The sequence below is a fragment of the Corythoichthys intestinalis genome, chromosome 2 (assembly GCF_030265065.1).
Source record: "Corythoichthys intestinalis isolate RoL2023-P3 chromosome 2, ASM3026506v1, whole genome shotgun sequence".
In the NCBI taxonomy this organism is placed as follows: Eukaryota; Metazoa; Chordata; class Actinopteri; order Syngnathiformes; family Syngnathidae; genus Corythoichthys; species Corythoichthys intestinalis.
The window spans coordinates 48054482-48069086 of NC_080396.1; the positions used below are offsets into that span (position 1 = coordinate 48054482).

General features: G+C 37.4%; 1 protein-coding gene across 3 annotated transcripts in view; it reads left to right on the forward strand.

Moving 5' to 3' along the window:
• The window catches only part of gripap1 (GRIP1 associated protein 1), a 29131-nt gene extending 15331 nt beyond the window's left edge, over nt 1–13800 (forward strand). For 2 of the 3 annotated variants that reach the window (XM_057829601.1, XM_057829603.1), the window contains exons 15-29: nt 1197–1289; nt 1543–1677; nt 2281–2376; nt 2443–2553; nt 5529–5630; nt 5686–5799; nt 6570–6647; nt 7093–7188; nt 8281–8337; nt 8477–8576; nt 10168–10295; nt 10370–10486; nt 10701–10794; nt 10941–11113; nt 12824–13800. In XM_057829601.1, the coding sequence (XP_057685584.1) occupies nt 1197–1289; nt 1543–1677; nt 2281–2376; nt 2443–2553; nt 5529–5630; nt 5686–5799; nt 6570–6647; nt 7093–7188; nt 8281–8337; nt 8477–8576; nt 10168–10295; nt 10370–10486; nt 10701–10794; nt 10941–11113; nt 12824–12904 (1575 nt within the window). In that variant the 3' untranslated portion in view covers nt 12905–13800. The remainder of the gene's footprint in view (nt 1–1196; nt 1290–1542; nt 1678–2280; nt 2377–2442; nt 2554–5528; nt 5631–5685; nt 5800–6569; nt 6648–7092; nt 7189–8280; nt 8338–8476; nt 8577–10167; nt 10296–10369; nt 10487–10700; nt 10795–10940; nt 11114–12823) is intronic. The other variant, XM_057829602.1, reaches the window with a different exon arrangement.
• Nucleotides 13801–14605: the final 805 nt, after the last annotated feature.

Genomic DNA, 14605 nt, shown 5'->3' on the forward strand with positions numbered 1-14605 from the left:
GACATCCCACTTTTCTGGAACGCAGCATTAGAACCACGGTACAACATGCCCAGACGTCATTCCATCCTTGAGCGATTCTGCTGTGGAAGATTCGAGAACGATTCACAAACATCCAAATTCCGATTATTGAAATATGTCAAGTAAAGCGAAACTAATACATAGCGAGGTCTTCGGGAAGCAATGAGAAACGGACCGCATTGCGTCCCGAGAGTAAACATGCTTGTCTAATAGATATCTTATGTATGTAGAACTAGATGCAAATGACAAGACTCGACAGCGTGAGCAACACATGCATTGAAAACTGCGCTAGTAAACAGCCGCCATCTTAAAGCAGGAGACTTCCCTTGTAGGCTGTTGTAGTGAACCTTCCAAGCGAACCTAATTAACTTTTTGTCTAAAATACTCCTAAATCGGCAAAATCTTGACTTGAATCTATCTTCAAAACAGTTTTAAAACTTTCACATGCCAAAAGTAGACAGAAGGGAAATTATGGAATAACGGGAGCAATTTTAACAACTTTAACATTTGATTCGCAAAATTAAAGTAATTGAATGTAATTTAAAGCTGCTGATACAGAATAGGGACTTAAGTAGTTTATTTACTGTTTTAAAATGTTAACTTGAAACTGAAATAGTCGTTTATATAAACCTGAGAGGCTTTTTATACAATTTTTGTAACTAATGCATGAAACATTAAAAGCATCTAATAGCTTGGGGGATTTGTGGGATTTTCCACTGACAGTTTACAATTTTATTTGCACGTTTTACTGACTGACTATGCTATTTCTGTTTGTTATTTATAATCTTTTTTGTTTGTCACTGAATAAACAGGTCAGTTTCTTGTTACCAACCATCGTGTGTTATGCAAACTCACCTAATTCAGCTGGCTAGTTGTTATCAAGAGTACTAAAACCCTTTTCAACATGAGTCTGACAACTAAGTAAGGAGGCTAAATAACTTTAAACTTTAATACATGCTCAGATAGGCCGGTATCGGTATCGGATTGGAAGTGCAAAACAATATCGGTATCGGATCGGAAGTGCAAAAACCTGGATCGGGACATCCCTACATTGGATGTTCTGCTTCTATTCTTGGTTTTCTTTACTAACATCTTTTTGCGTAATTCCCGCTTACTAAATATCTGTCGCCTTGACTCGCCTATGCCTGTATGCTGCCGGTTATGTGTTGACACTGCAGGTAGCGAGTCAGAGCGCAGTCAGCCAGGAGCAGGTGGACAATATCTTGCAGGAGAATGATGCTCTGAGGACAAATCTTGCTGCTTTAGAACAGGTAATCTTTGAGAAGAACATGCAAAAAAAAAAAAAAAAAAAAAAAAATACACGATATGGCTAGGTAAAAATCCATTGCCGATACCTTGCTGATGCTTTACATATTTCCAGAGTCACGTTCTGTCTTTCTAGTTCTGCTTCTGAAAAGTTCTTCACCTGCTGTCTATATTGAAGGCTCAAACATCTCCTGGATGCTACTTCACTTTGTTACGTATAGAAATGAGCATGTCTTCAGGTATCTAAATTAATTGCAGATTCAAACAAGCAAGATGCAGGAGGTTAGCCTACTACGCGAACAGCAGGAGGCGCAGGCCGCAGAACTGCAGCAAAGTCGAACGGAGCAGGAAAAGCTTTTGGCGCAGAGGGATGACCTGGACTCACAGTTGCAGGTGGGGCTAATAGCCTTAATGGGACGCGGAAATTGATGCCAATCCCAACAATATTTCTCAATCATATTTATTGTAATTATATCAATTAAATGTTTATTACAAACTAAAGCAAACACATCTAGGGAGAGAAACAAAAATGCTTTCAAAATCTCCTGTCCTAGTTTGATGAACTGACCTCAAGCAGTCAGATATTTTTGCAAACCTTAGTTTGATGCACGTGATCAGTTCTTCATTTTTGGTCTTCCAATATTTTGTGCAAATCGCAGTTCAAAATTGGCAAGGCTTTTTGAGAATTGAAAACTCTGGTAAGATTCGGCAGCTTTAATTAACAGCTCCAATCTTGTCACATTGATCTATGTAGGCTGGCTCCTGACTCCATAAATATCTGGCTCAGAGGTTCACATACCGTACTTACCAGCCTGCTCTATAAACATTGGCAGTTTGTGGGAGTATTTTAAGCATACTGTTTGGCAATTGCTGCGACTTAAAGATCAGGTCATTCATTCAAATATCTAGATGATTCCAAAAGGTTTACATAATTTTTCTTGCGACTGCATTCTTACAGGCTGTGCCATTCATTGTCCTTGACTGTCCTTCCTTCAGGAGTCCAATTTTGCAAACAGGAAGTTGTTGGAGCAATTAACAGAAGAAGGACAAGAAAAGGAGAAACTTATGAGGGAGTTTGAAGAGAGCAAAAAGGTGTGCACACACAAACCCACGCACACGCATCAGGTAATGTGTTATCTCTGAGCTATTTTTGTGCAGACGGCTGATAAGCGGAAGGTTATGCTAGATGACATGGCCATTCAACTAAATCAGGAGAAGTCCAACCACAAGGAGGCGTTGTCAGATCTCAAACTGCAGCATGAGAAGGAGGTGAGCAGGACTAAATATGCTGCTGCCTACTACCCATGAATTTTGTCAATATAGTGTGGATATGACTTTGAAAATGTGCTCTAGGCTCCTCTTTTCAAATTTCATAATGCTACATTTAACTACAAACCGGATTCTGAAAAAGTTAGGATGTTGTATAAATTGTGAACAACACGCATGAGTGTGCCCTAGCTAGGCATGTGCCAGTATTATATTTGGACTGTATGATAACCTTAAGCCAAAATGTCACAGTATTGCAATTACAGCTCTGAAATGTGTTACTTTGAGATATCTACGTTTTTTTTTTTAAAAATCACTGAACATGATTTTTATTTTTCAAAACATTATTAAATTGGAACATAAGTATAATGTTAAGTTAAAATAAAATTTAAAAATCTAAATAAAAATAAAATAAATACAGTCCTTAAGGTGAGCCTAAACCCACAGCCACAGCGCAACAGTATTACCATCAGAACAAAAATAATTAAATTATTTTCCATAAAAAGCACATGTGTTTGACTTGTGTCATGTTTACATTATACACACATTCAACACAGACGGTTGCCTGAGAGAAAAAAAAAAAACTGGTTTTACCACCGCTAGACACGCTGGAGTTAGCTCTCGTAGCTGGTGGGAAACCGTCTTGACTGTGTTTACTAGGGTTGAGCATCGTTTGACATTGAATGATTCTGATTCCACGTTTCGATTCCGGTTCCAAAAGATTCTCGATTCCGATTCTTTACCCCCCCAAAAAAGTGGGGGGGGGGCAGGGTAAAAAAATTGATAGTTTAAGTTAATGTCTTAACTTCTTGATGATTTTTTAAATTATCTGAATTTAAAATGAATTATCATTTTTTATTATTATTTAATTATTATTTATTATTAATACAATTAATATGAAATTCATGAATTATATGAACTTCTCACAGGGCTATTTTTAACTTTTACATAAATATCAGTCTTTGAACTTGAATGTGATGAAGTTTCTTTCCACAGGAGTGCACTTTCACAAAGATGTTTATTTTTCAAACGCTCACGGAGAAAACATTTACACATATTCTTTTCCCATACATGTACCTTAACTGGGAGCTACGCCGAAGCATTAGTATAAATTCTTCTATTGATTATAATTTGAAGAATTTTTAATACAGTTGATTTTGACGGCGGCGTCTACTGCTTTCAGATTGCGGCTGTTTATTAAGGCTAGCGAGTCTGTCATTTCGCATCAACAGTAGTTCTCTATACATGTGCTAACGCCGGCAAGTCTGTCATTTCGCATCTAGTTCTATATACGTGTAATATCGACCATAGCCCAACGTAATCATACGACTTATTCACGTACTATGCCGTCCGTCCGTCTATCCATCCATCATCTACTGCTTAATTCAGAGTGGGGTTACGGGGACAGCAGAAGACAGACGTAATTTATTGTATTATTTACCTGGTTCTGACTGCGCAGCGTGTCAAATACACAGCACTCAGCGAAACAGTTGGCACTCGGCACTTGTATTCCATGAAGCCGGAGCTGTTTAATCATATTGCAAATGTTGCACTGAGCTGACTGGTCTTTTTTTTGTTGTTGTTTTTTTTTGTAAAGTTGAGCCAAACCTTTGAGCGCCGCCACAACGTGTCCGTGGTTGTAATCAAGTTGCAGTGCACAAACACGCGCTTCTTATGGCTGCTTCTTCTTCGTGGTTTTCAGCAGCATTTTTTTCCTGCTCGGCGGTCAGGGTATCGAAACATGGAATCGAAAATCGAAATTTAAAAATCCTAACAGTTCCGGGATCATCAGAGTGGTAGAACTGGGTCCCATCCATGCTCGGTGTCCAACCCTAGTGTTTACTAACTTTAATTTTGTATGAATTTGAAATCCTATTGAAGATATTGCCTCCTCGGCAGCAAACCTCCGCAAACATTTTTTTCATGTCAGTTGGCCCTCGTCCTCTAAACCGCGGCCATGTGTAACTTTTGTGTTGCCGAAGTATTCCCATACCAGCGATTTCGTTTTCTTCGCCTGGGAAAAAATTCCGGCGTTTCACCTCCTCCAGCCATCGTGTAGCACAGCTGACTCACTGACACTGAGCAACAACCGGTGGGGGAGGGTTGAGCCTTACAGCTGCAAAAAAATCTGGCTCCGAGAATGGAAACCACGTAGCGAGAGATTTGAAGCCACAACCTCAAAACTATGATGAAAACAAGTGAATTTATCTCTATGCTGTCCAATTTTACTCTGTACACACAGAACAAATGTTTCCAGCTAATCTTAATCTTTCATATTATATTAGATTAGAGCACTTCTTGTATGTAAATTGTTTTGCCGCGTCTAATCGGACACGAATTCAATCCATTAATACTGCCTGCACAAGTATTGCAGACCCACTGGCGTATCGCAGCAACTCTCCCCTAAGATCAGTGCTCATAAGCCGACCGCGTGCTGCAGTTGACGTCTGGGCTGAAAAAAAGGAAGATGTGACAAATAAGGCCTGAGACTGTTGAAGAGTTGCAGGCCTGTATTAGACAAGACTGGGAGGGACAGCATTCATATTTCTAAATTTGAGAAACTTGTCTCCTGGGTCCACAGATGTTTGTTGACTGTTGTAAGAAGAGGGGATGTCCATAGTAGTAAAAAAAAATGGCCATGTCCCATTTTTTTTTTTTTTTTAGATTTGTTGACACCAAGCAATTTAAAATCAACATTTTGCCATTAAAATTGTACATTTTCTCAATTTAAACTTTTGATCTGTCATCTGCCTTGAATTATACATTTTCTCAATTTAAACCTTTGACCTGTCATCTATGTTGTATTCGGAATAAAATATTGAAAATTTTACACTTCCACGTCATTGCGTTCAGTTTATATTCAGAATTTGTTTCGTGTTTAAATTTGTTTAATTTGTTTCCAACTTACTTGAAATCAAGTTTGTAATAATTTCCCCCCCTTTTTGACCTCGCTATGCTTCCTGATGGTGGACATTTAGGTCCTCAGCGTGAGAGCTCGCTACGAGAAGGAACTTCGAGGTCTGCATGAAGAGAAAAATCGCTCCGAGGAAGACATTCGGCAGCAGCTGAGAGATGAGAAGGTGAATTAAAAGAAGAGGATTTGATGGCAGTGTCGTAAAATATGTTGTGTTTCAGGCTCGTTGCAAAGAGTTGGAGAGTTTTCAGACCAAAGTGCAAGAACTTGGCAGTCAGTTGCAGTCCATGGAAGAAACCAAAGGATGGTTTGAACGTCGACTTGACGAGGCTCAGGTGAGTGTGACGTGATGAGTACCACTGAACTTTAAATCAGGGATGGGCAATGCACACACGGCCTGCTCCGTAACTCTATATAGGGCATTCATTTAAGCTGGCTGCCATTGACGGTGGTAGATGTCCAATCCATTTTGACTTGAAGATGCTTGCAGTGAATGATCACTGTAGGCCCTCCCAGTCAAAATGGATTTGACATCTAGTGCCGTCGATGGCACTGAAAGACTAACATTCAATGTTGGTTTAAATGGATGTCTGTCGCTGTCAATGGTAGGGAGTTACTTCAGTACTATGAAATTAAAGCAAACTTTAGAGTGTTATTAGGGACCATAACCAAAGTGTATTTCTGTTGTTATTCATTTTAATTTGGTTAATTTTGGTTTAAACATTTTATTAATTTATTGTATTACAATTTATTCATAAAACATAATATAAAAAGTACAATTATTACTAACAAATAAAAAATAAAATTAGTATATTTGGGAGCTGGCGTCCACACTTGTAAGTCAAATGTCAACCGACATGACCCAAAATGTAATATCTACATATGTGGATGCCAGGTATTTTTTAAATTACCAAAACCAGTCCCTTGGCCTATAAAGGCTCCAAATATATTAATTATTTATTATTTTTTCCACATATACCATAATTTTTGGACGATAAGACATTATTTTTTCGTTCCGCTTTGGACCCTGCGGTTTTTATACCTGTGCAGATTATTAATGGATTTTATAGACCAATGAGCTGCATGTCTTTGTTTGTTTGAGCAGGAAAATACTGGCAAGTTGAAATTAGAACATCAAGAAGCTGTCAAAACTCTCCAGGAGCAACACACACTTGACCTACAGGTAACAAGCAAAACGGGAGGTGTTTTGTGGTGCAGTGGATATAAGAGTGAACACAGTTCTGTTATTCTTTGTTTAAATGATTACATTATGATATTAAGGAGTTTTTTTGTGTGTGTGTAAATACTAAAGGGCACCTGTATTTAGGTAGTTCTTAGTCAATTTTATCTAATTCTTGAAATCTGTTTGAAAGAACTATCCTCAATTTTGCCAGATTGGGATGCAACAGTGCGGCTGCTTCAAATGATATCAGACATAAACTGAGTTTCCCACTATAATCTCTTGGAAAAACACTGTTTTACATTCTATAGAAACTGTTTTTTTCCCTTTGTGGGAGATTAAAATTTGCTTGATGATCAAACCTTTATGTTGTATACAAATAAATCAGAAGGAATGAAACACGTCTTCACTGCATTGTATGCCATCATGTACTGTATGTACGTCACAGGCCAAGCAGGTAGAGGCCGAAGCGGTCCACGGGAAGCTGCTGGAGGTCCAGAATCAACGAGATGAGCTACACAGCTCCATAACCAAACTCAAACAGGTCAGCATCTGCGGGCTTTATTTACAGTGCATTGGTACCAAGAGAAATGAATTGAAATGGTTTTGTGACCACACTCATGAATTCACACCTAATCTACTCATCTTTGCCTCTTTAAAATTGAAATTCTGTTAATCCGTAGCAGCCTACAAAAACAACACATTTTAGTGTTTTAATGAGAGGGTTAGTATTCTACACATTTTTTCTGTAGTCTAGTTTTGTACTTAATAAACAATACTATGATTAGATAATTCTAATAGAATTAAAAAAAAAAAAAACTACATTACACAATGAGCCGGTCATTAGTAAACTGTCACTAAATTGTGAATTTTCAAAGAGTATACCTGTGAAGATTGTCTTGTCTGTTTTAACGCCTCATTGAACAGTTTCTGTTCAAAAAGCAATTACACAATGACACCAATCTTTAGTTCCTGATAACTTTTTGTATTGATTGTTAGAGTTAAAGTACAGTGGGGAGAACAAATATTTGATACACTGCCAATGGGTTTTCCCATTGTCAGTGTATCAAATACTTGTTCTCCCCACTGTAAGTAAACCCACTTAGCGAAGGCAAAAGCTCCATGTGTCACTATTTCAAATACACAAATGTGTGTTTGCCTTCGTTTAATGTTTTTTTTTTTTTTTTTTTTTTTTTTAACATTAAACGTCAAGTAGTTTTGTTATTTACTAGTTTAACACTCTGCATGTGCACCATGTCCACATCTTAAAACTTCTTCTTTTCCTTTCGGCTTTTCCCTTCAGGGGTCGCAGCAGCGTATCAGTTGTCTCCATCTTACCTTGTCCTCTGCATCCTCTGCTCTCAAACCAACTACATTCATGTGTAAACTCGAAAGTATTTCCTGTTGGTTTCTTGCAGTTCAAGGCAGCATTGTATTGCTATATGTTGTGCCTCTGCTGCGTTGCAGAGTATAGATTTTTGCTTCGTAATTGTTGTATCATGAAATAATCAAATGCAAAATAGCAGGTAAATACAGCACTGACAGCTCAATTTGACCTGTGACATACAACTACAGTGTGGTTAAAATGCACGCAAACACTAAAATGTACCTGGGAAAATTTCTTCATTTTCTCCAGGAGATCAAAGACACAGTGGATGGACAACGAATTTTAGAGAAAAAAGGAAGTGCAGCGGTGAGTGTGTGTGATAAGATGGAGATCTCAACAAAAGACTGAAAAGATGTGCAAATATACACTTTTATTTAGATGGTAATATGTTATTGAACAAAAATGTATGCATTTACTGTATATATTTATATGTGTGTGTGTATAGTTGAAGGACCTAAAAAGACAATTGCAGCTGGAAAGGAAGCGAGCAGACAAACTGCAGGAGAGACTTCAAGAAATACTAACAAACAGCAAGAGCAGAACAGGTAACTCTCTGAGCCCCTTACAATCTCAAGCTTATTAGACCTCCAGGCAATTAACAAATTCTCATTTGCAATACTGACCTGGCTGTAGACAGAAAAACAAAACAGAAAAATAATAAGATGCTATAACAGAATGGGACTTCACATTAGTGGACCACAAACCTTGAAATAACAGCATTTGCCAGAAGTAGGACTGTCTGTCAAGAACTCGAAAGGCCCACGCTTAAAGTGACGGCCAAATTTTAATGTCCTACTCCACCCATATTTGCAGACACAGGCAAAGTACCATTTGCAAAACGTGCTGCGTGATCAGGCATGTTAAAGCCCTCAAAGAGGGAGGAGGACACAGTAAGTGAAGGTTGTCCGTGTGTGGATGGTGTGAATGGGTGTGGGTGTGATGATTGTGTGAGTTTGTGTGGGTCGGGATTTGTTGAGTGAGCAAAGAATTCAAAAGATCAGCAGCATCATGTCGTCTGGAGGTTCTGCCTGATTCCGGAACCTTCCCTTGAATAATTTAATAGGGCTTTGATTCCCTGTGCTACAAATACTTGCACACGCACATACAGTACCATGTATAATCTATAAGGACAGATGAATGTTTAAAGAGAATTTCTGGACATTGGACAAAGATGACAATCAGACATTTCAAGTAGGATTAGGACTGTTTCCATTTATCTTGTGCTAGACAGCGTAAAAGGGGGGTGTCCCTTTTCAAATTTGGTCTGTTTGCACCCAAAGAGGTGTTTACATTTAAAGCAGCAGGTCTCTATGAAAAGAATGGGTCCTTACTCCTTTGCTTGAAAGTGAAACTTTTCTAAATATGTGTTTTCTTACCTGGGGGGGCAGGTGTATATGTGTTTGATGCTAAAAGGTCTTCATGTCCATTTTTTGAAGGTCATCTTTAGGGCCTAAACATTGCTAAACTTTAGACAGTACTTGGGTGCAGACTAAAGACATATGTGTATAGAAATACAGCAAACCCTAACCAACTCTTTAAAATTTAACTTATTCATAAAATTTAAAACTAAACAATTAAGATATAAAGCTTGACATAATCTGATACTGGGTCATTTGTTTTGACCATAATTAAGGGGGTGAATTTAAAGACAAAATACCCAAGTTTTGCTACTGCAACTTATTTTTATCTATTAATATTTTTGTTTTTAAATCTCCTTTAGTATTTCAAATCTGCCTTAAATGTTCAGTTCTTTATTATTTTTACTGTTTTTCAATCTTAAATTAGTTTAAATGTTCTTTAAAATGATTGTACGGCGACCTTGAGTGCCAGAAAGGCGCCTTCAAATAAAATGTGTTATTATTATAAAGTTTTTGTTTCCATATGCAGTTTAAAAATATATAACAGAATAACTGTAATAACAAAATCCAGCATTATGGCGTGAACATATAAAAGAACAAAGTGATGATTACGAAGATTTACATGACATAATAGCTAGAGTTTAGTGGAGCGGTGGGTATTGGTCCTTAATCCCTCCTCGTCAATAGCATCTAATGGTAAAAGAAATCAAGATTTGCTCTTTGAAATTAGGTCATATATATTAGCTAAAAGGACAGTGTTACATGTGTCTTTCTGTAGGCCTCGAGGAGTTAGTCTTGTCTGAGATCAACAGTCCCAGTCGCACTCAGCAGACAGACTCGTCCTCTGTCTCATCCTTCTCTTACCGAGACATGATGAAGGAAAGCCAGAGCAGCGGTCAGAACAAGGTGGGCCAGTGCCTCCGTGAGTTCCCCCCATTTGGAAGACATGTAAATCTCCCATGTGCACTTCTTGTCATCAGTCGGGTGGAGGAAGTCCTCAATGTCAGCGCGCCGCAGAGCTATCTGATGACGAGCTGGGTGAACTGTTTCAAAGGCTTGCAGAGGTCCAACAGGAGAAGTGGATGCTAGAAGAGAAGGTGTGTCCGACTCTTGATGTTCTAAAACAAATTACTTGTCCTATTCCAAGAGAAGGTTCTAGTTCATAAGTGAAGGTTTTAGTCCCACGAGAATTGGAAAAATCAACCATTTTTTCCCCCCACATACTGTACAACGTTTTCGGGTCCCACCATCACTCATCTCCTCTCACTGGTCACCATTTCTGTCGAGTAATCACTGATGTGTGATTGACAGGTCAAACATTTGGAGGTAAGCTGCTCGTCCATGGCAGAGGACATCTGCAGGAAGAGCGCCATCATTGAGACATATGTCATGGACAGCCGCATAGGTGAGAATTTGCTACAGCATTTGCACAGATAAATAAATCAAAACTCCATTTTATTTATAAAATTGTTTGTTGCGATTCTTTAATTGTACGTAGATTTTTTTCCTATTTACTTGATGAGCCTTACAATGTGTTCCCGATGTGCTCAGATGTATCAGGCGGCGCCACGGGTGGTCACGGAGCTCCTCAGGCCGACCGAGGCGGCCTGGGTTCTGTCTTGAGGGACCTGGTCAAGTCCGGAGACGACAACCTGCGCGAGATGAACAAGAAGCTGCAGAACATGTTGGAAGAGCAACTGACAAAGAACATGCACCTTCACAAGGTAAAATTCAATGTTACTTACTAACAAACTCATGATACAAACGTTATCAATGGACTTCAGCTTTTGGTGGTGTACAAAAGAATTGCTTGTGATTAAATTGTTGTTGCGAACTGCTATAAAGATGTTTTTATATGGAGAGGAGGAGAAGAAAAAGCTGGTAAGGTAAAAAGTGTCCGCCTTCCTAGGACCCTATAAATTCTGTTTCATTTTTTCCAAAATTCCTTTTTATCCAGTTTTGTTTGGGAGAAACCTTTTCTCATATTTTACCACAGAAGATTGGGTTTTAATCATTCTTGCTCACTAATTAAATAGAAATGAGCACATTCATCGAGGTTACACAATGTTGCACTTTATTGCTTCATAATGCAAAAAGAACAATGCACGAAATACTTCTAATAATGGTTCCAGTGAAAACAGGATTTTTTTTTTCAATTAGCTATTTTCTTTACTTAAAAATGCATGACTGTAAGCAGTAGTGTATATATTAAGAAATAAAAAAATAACGATTAGCTTTTTTTTTTCATAAAGTGAAAATATACTTGACCTCGTTGGTTTATTAGTGCAATGCTTTTCTTTGTTTTGGATAAGACTTTTGGACAAGTGTTCATCTCCTGTATTTTTCCCACTTCCAATAAACAGAATATTGACAAAATAACACGTAACCTGACAAACAGAAGTCACCGAGGTACTTTTCAGCTTTGTATTTAAGCAACAGCGTGCATTGAATAGCTTTTTGCATACAAAAACAAAAAAAGATGCCTGCACTTTTACTGCATATGGTGGACACAGCGCTGTACAATCACAACAAGGGAACTAAACCTTTCATAGGTAAGATTTTTAAAACGTTTTTTTTTTTCTGTGTGTTGATGATATAGTAGTTTGAACCTGAACTTGCTAAAATGTTATTCCAAATATCGTGTCGTTAACCCGCAGCATAAAAAGAGAGTTTGCTAACCTTTTTTTCCAGGTAGTGATAGTTATTGGCCAACTTGATGATTAATGATTGTGTTTAATGCTTGTTCCCCTTTGTAGTATTAACCAAAATACTGTGGTTTTTGTGCTTGATGCAACTAATTGTTGTAATTAATTAATTAATGTATAATTGTGCTATGACTTCAACTTTTTTTTAAAATTCGAGAACAATATTTTTCCTGTTGATAGTGCATGTTTTACTTTTTAAGTAGAGGAAAATGACGTTGTATTCAACTCGATTACAATTGAGTTACAATTCAGTCTGCAATTAATCTTTAAGCACTATTTGTTTTTCAAAATATTTACTTAAGATGTTTAAATTTTTAAAAAATTGTACCCCGCCTACTGTCCGTAGTTAGCTGGGATAGGCTTCAGCACCTCCGCGACCCTCAAGAGGAAAAGCGGCATGGAAAACGGATGAATGAATGAAAATTTAACATTTTTAAATTAATCATTTCAGTAATGCTTATTTCTATTATCAAGCACAGTGTTTATAATTTTATTTGTAATAAAAACTCAGTTTTGATATATGCCATAATTCCTTCATATTAATCATTATGGTGGAGCTCAGCATTTAAAAATGTTTTTTTTTATTTTTTTTTTTTATAGTGTTATTTGGTGAAGTGCAATTTAGAATGTGTTTGTTGGATGATGTCCTTGGCAACCATCTTTGTTGGGTACTCTACTGCCCCCTCTTGTGGCACAAAATCAGAAGATATTTGTGTGTGTATGTTACAGGACCTGGAGGCTTTATCCCAGGAATTAGTTCGTCTCAGTAAAGAACAAGTACCTGACAGCAGTACAGGTGACTCTGGTTGAGACTACTTCCTGGATCATCATCTACATCCAAAAATTTATTCACCTCAGATGGAAGATTGGGCTTTGACTAACACCAGGGACTTGCTTCTTGCAGGCCTTGAACCTTAAGCCATCCCAGGCTATGTTTAAATGCTGGAATGTCTCCATCCATCCATCCATCCAAAGCATGCAGGGAAGTGGAAATGTTCACCTTATCATTGTTTTTAACGAATGTACTGCAATTAAACTAAACTTACATGATTCCCTTTCATTTAAGCTTGGCTACAACCTGATGACCTCCATTGCAATTAAACACTTGTTTGCATTGTACAGATACTTCCCGCTCCCAACTGTATATGAAAAGAAAAAAAACACTCGGGGTATCTGGTGTCTATGGTCATACTGTATCATTGCACGCATTCACGTGTTGTCAGGCTAAGTCTATAGCCTGGTCACGGATCGCGTAACATGCAATGTCATTTGGCTTGTCACGTTGACTATTTGTATGATTATATCAGTCTTTTACTTCTAATCAAAGCTTCTATGAATGTGTGTGAAGTATAAATATATATTTAAAAATGTTTTTTTTAATCTCTTTTTTTTTTTCTTGAAACTTTGACATCAAAAATCTGTAAATGGAAATGTCTTAATTGTTGAGCGAGGTCTATGTCCTGCTTACTGTATTGTATTTTATTTATAAGAGAAAAGTGTTTATCTGTGTTGCCTTCACTCTTAAGCACTACATGTCCCATGTCTAGTTCTGGGCTGTCACAGCGTTTTTTCTTGCGGTTTCTGTTTGACTAGGTCTGGGGACTATTGACTGACTTGTGACTTGGTTCTATGTTCTGGGCCTTAGAAAGGCAGTGATCTGAAATTAAATGTGAAAGAAAAGATTTCTTTACAAGAAAAAAATAAAGCAAGTGAAATATCAAATTTCTACTTTCTCTTATTCTGAGCTCAATTGTCCTTTCTTGCATGAATTATGGTTTTTTTTTGCTGCCCCAAATCCCCCCATCTGCTGCCATTGATGGTTCTTGTCATCCCATCTAATTTGATTGTGCAGTCAAAATTAATTGGACATCTACCACAGCCGGTGGTATGCAATGATTTTGTACAGTGACAAAATAACTTTAGAATGTTACTCAGCCAGTAACCAGTGTATTTTTTAAAATTTTTTTATTGTTTTTATTCATTTTAATTTAATTAATTTTGGTTTTATTAAAATTCTATTAGGGCTGTCAAACAATTAACATTTTTAATCGAGTTAATTACAGCTTAAAAATTGATGAATCGTAATTTATCGCAATTCAAACCATCTATAAAATATGCCATATTTTTCTGTAAATTATTGTTGGAATGGAAAAATAAGACGGATATATACATTCAACATACGGTACATAAGTACTGTATTTATTATAACAATAAATCAACAAGATGGCATTAACAATCTTATTCTGTTAAAGCGATCCATGGACAGAAAGACTTGTAGTTCTTAAAAGATAAATGTTAGTACAAGTTATAGAAACGTTATATTAAAACCCCTCTTAATGTTTTCATTTGAATAAAATTTGTAAAATTTTCAATCCAAAAATAAACTAGTAGCTCGCCATTGTTGATGTCAATAATTACACAATGCTCATGGTGCTGAAACCCATAAAATCAGTCGCACCCAAGCGCCAGCAGAGGGCAACAAAACACCAAAAAACACAGGTAACAAGTGGA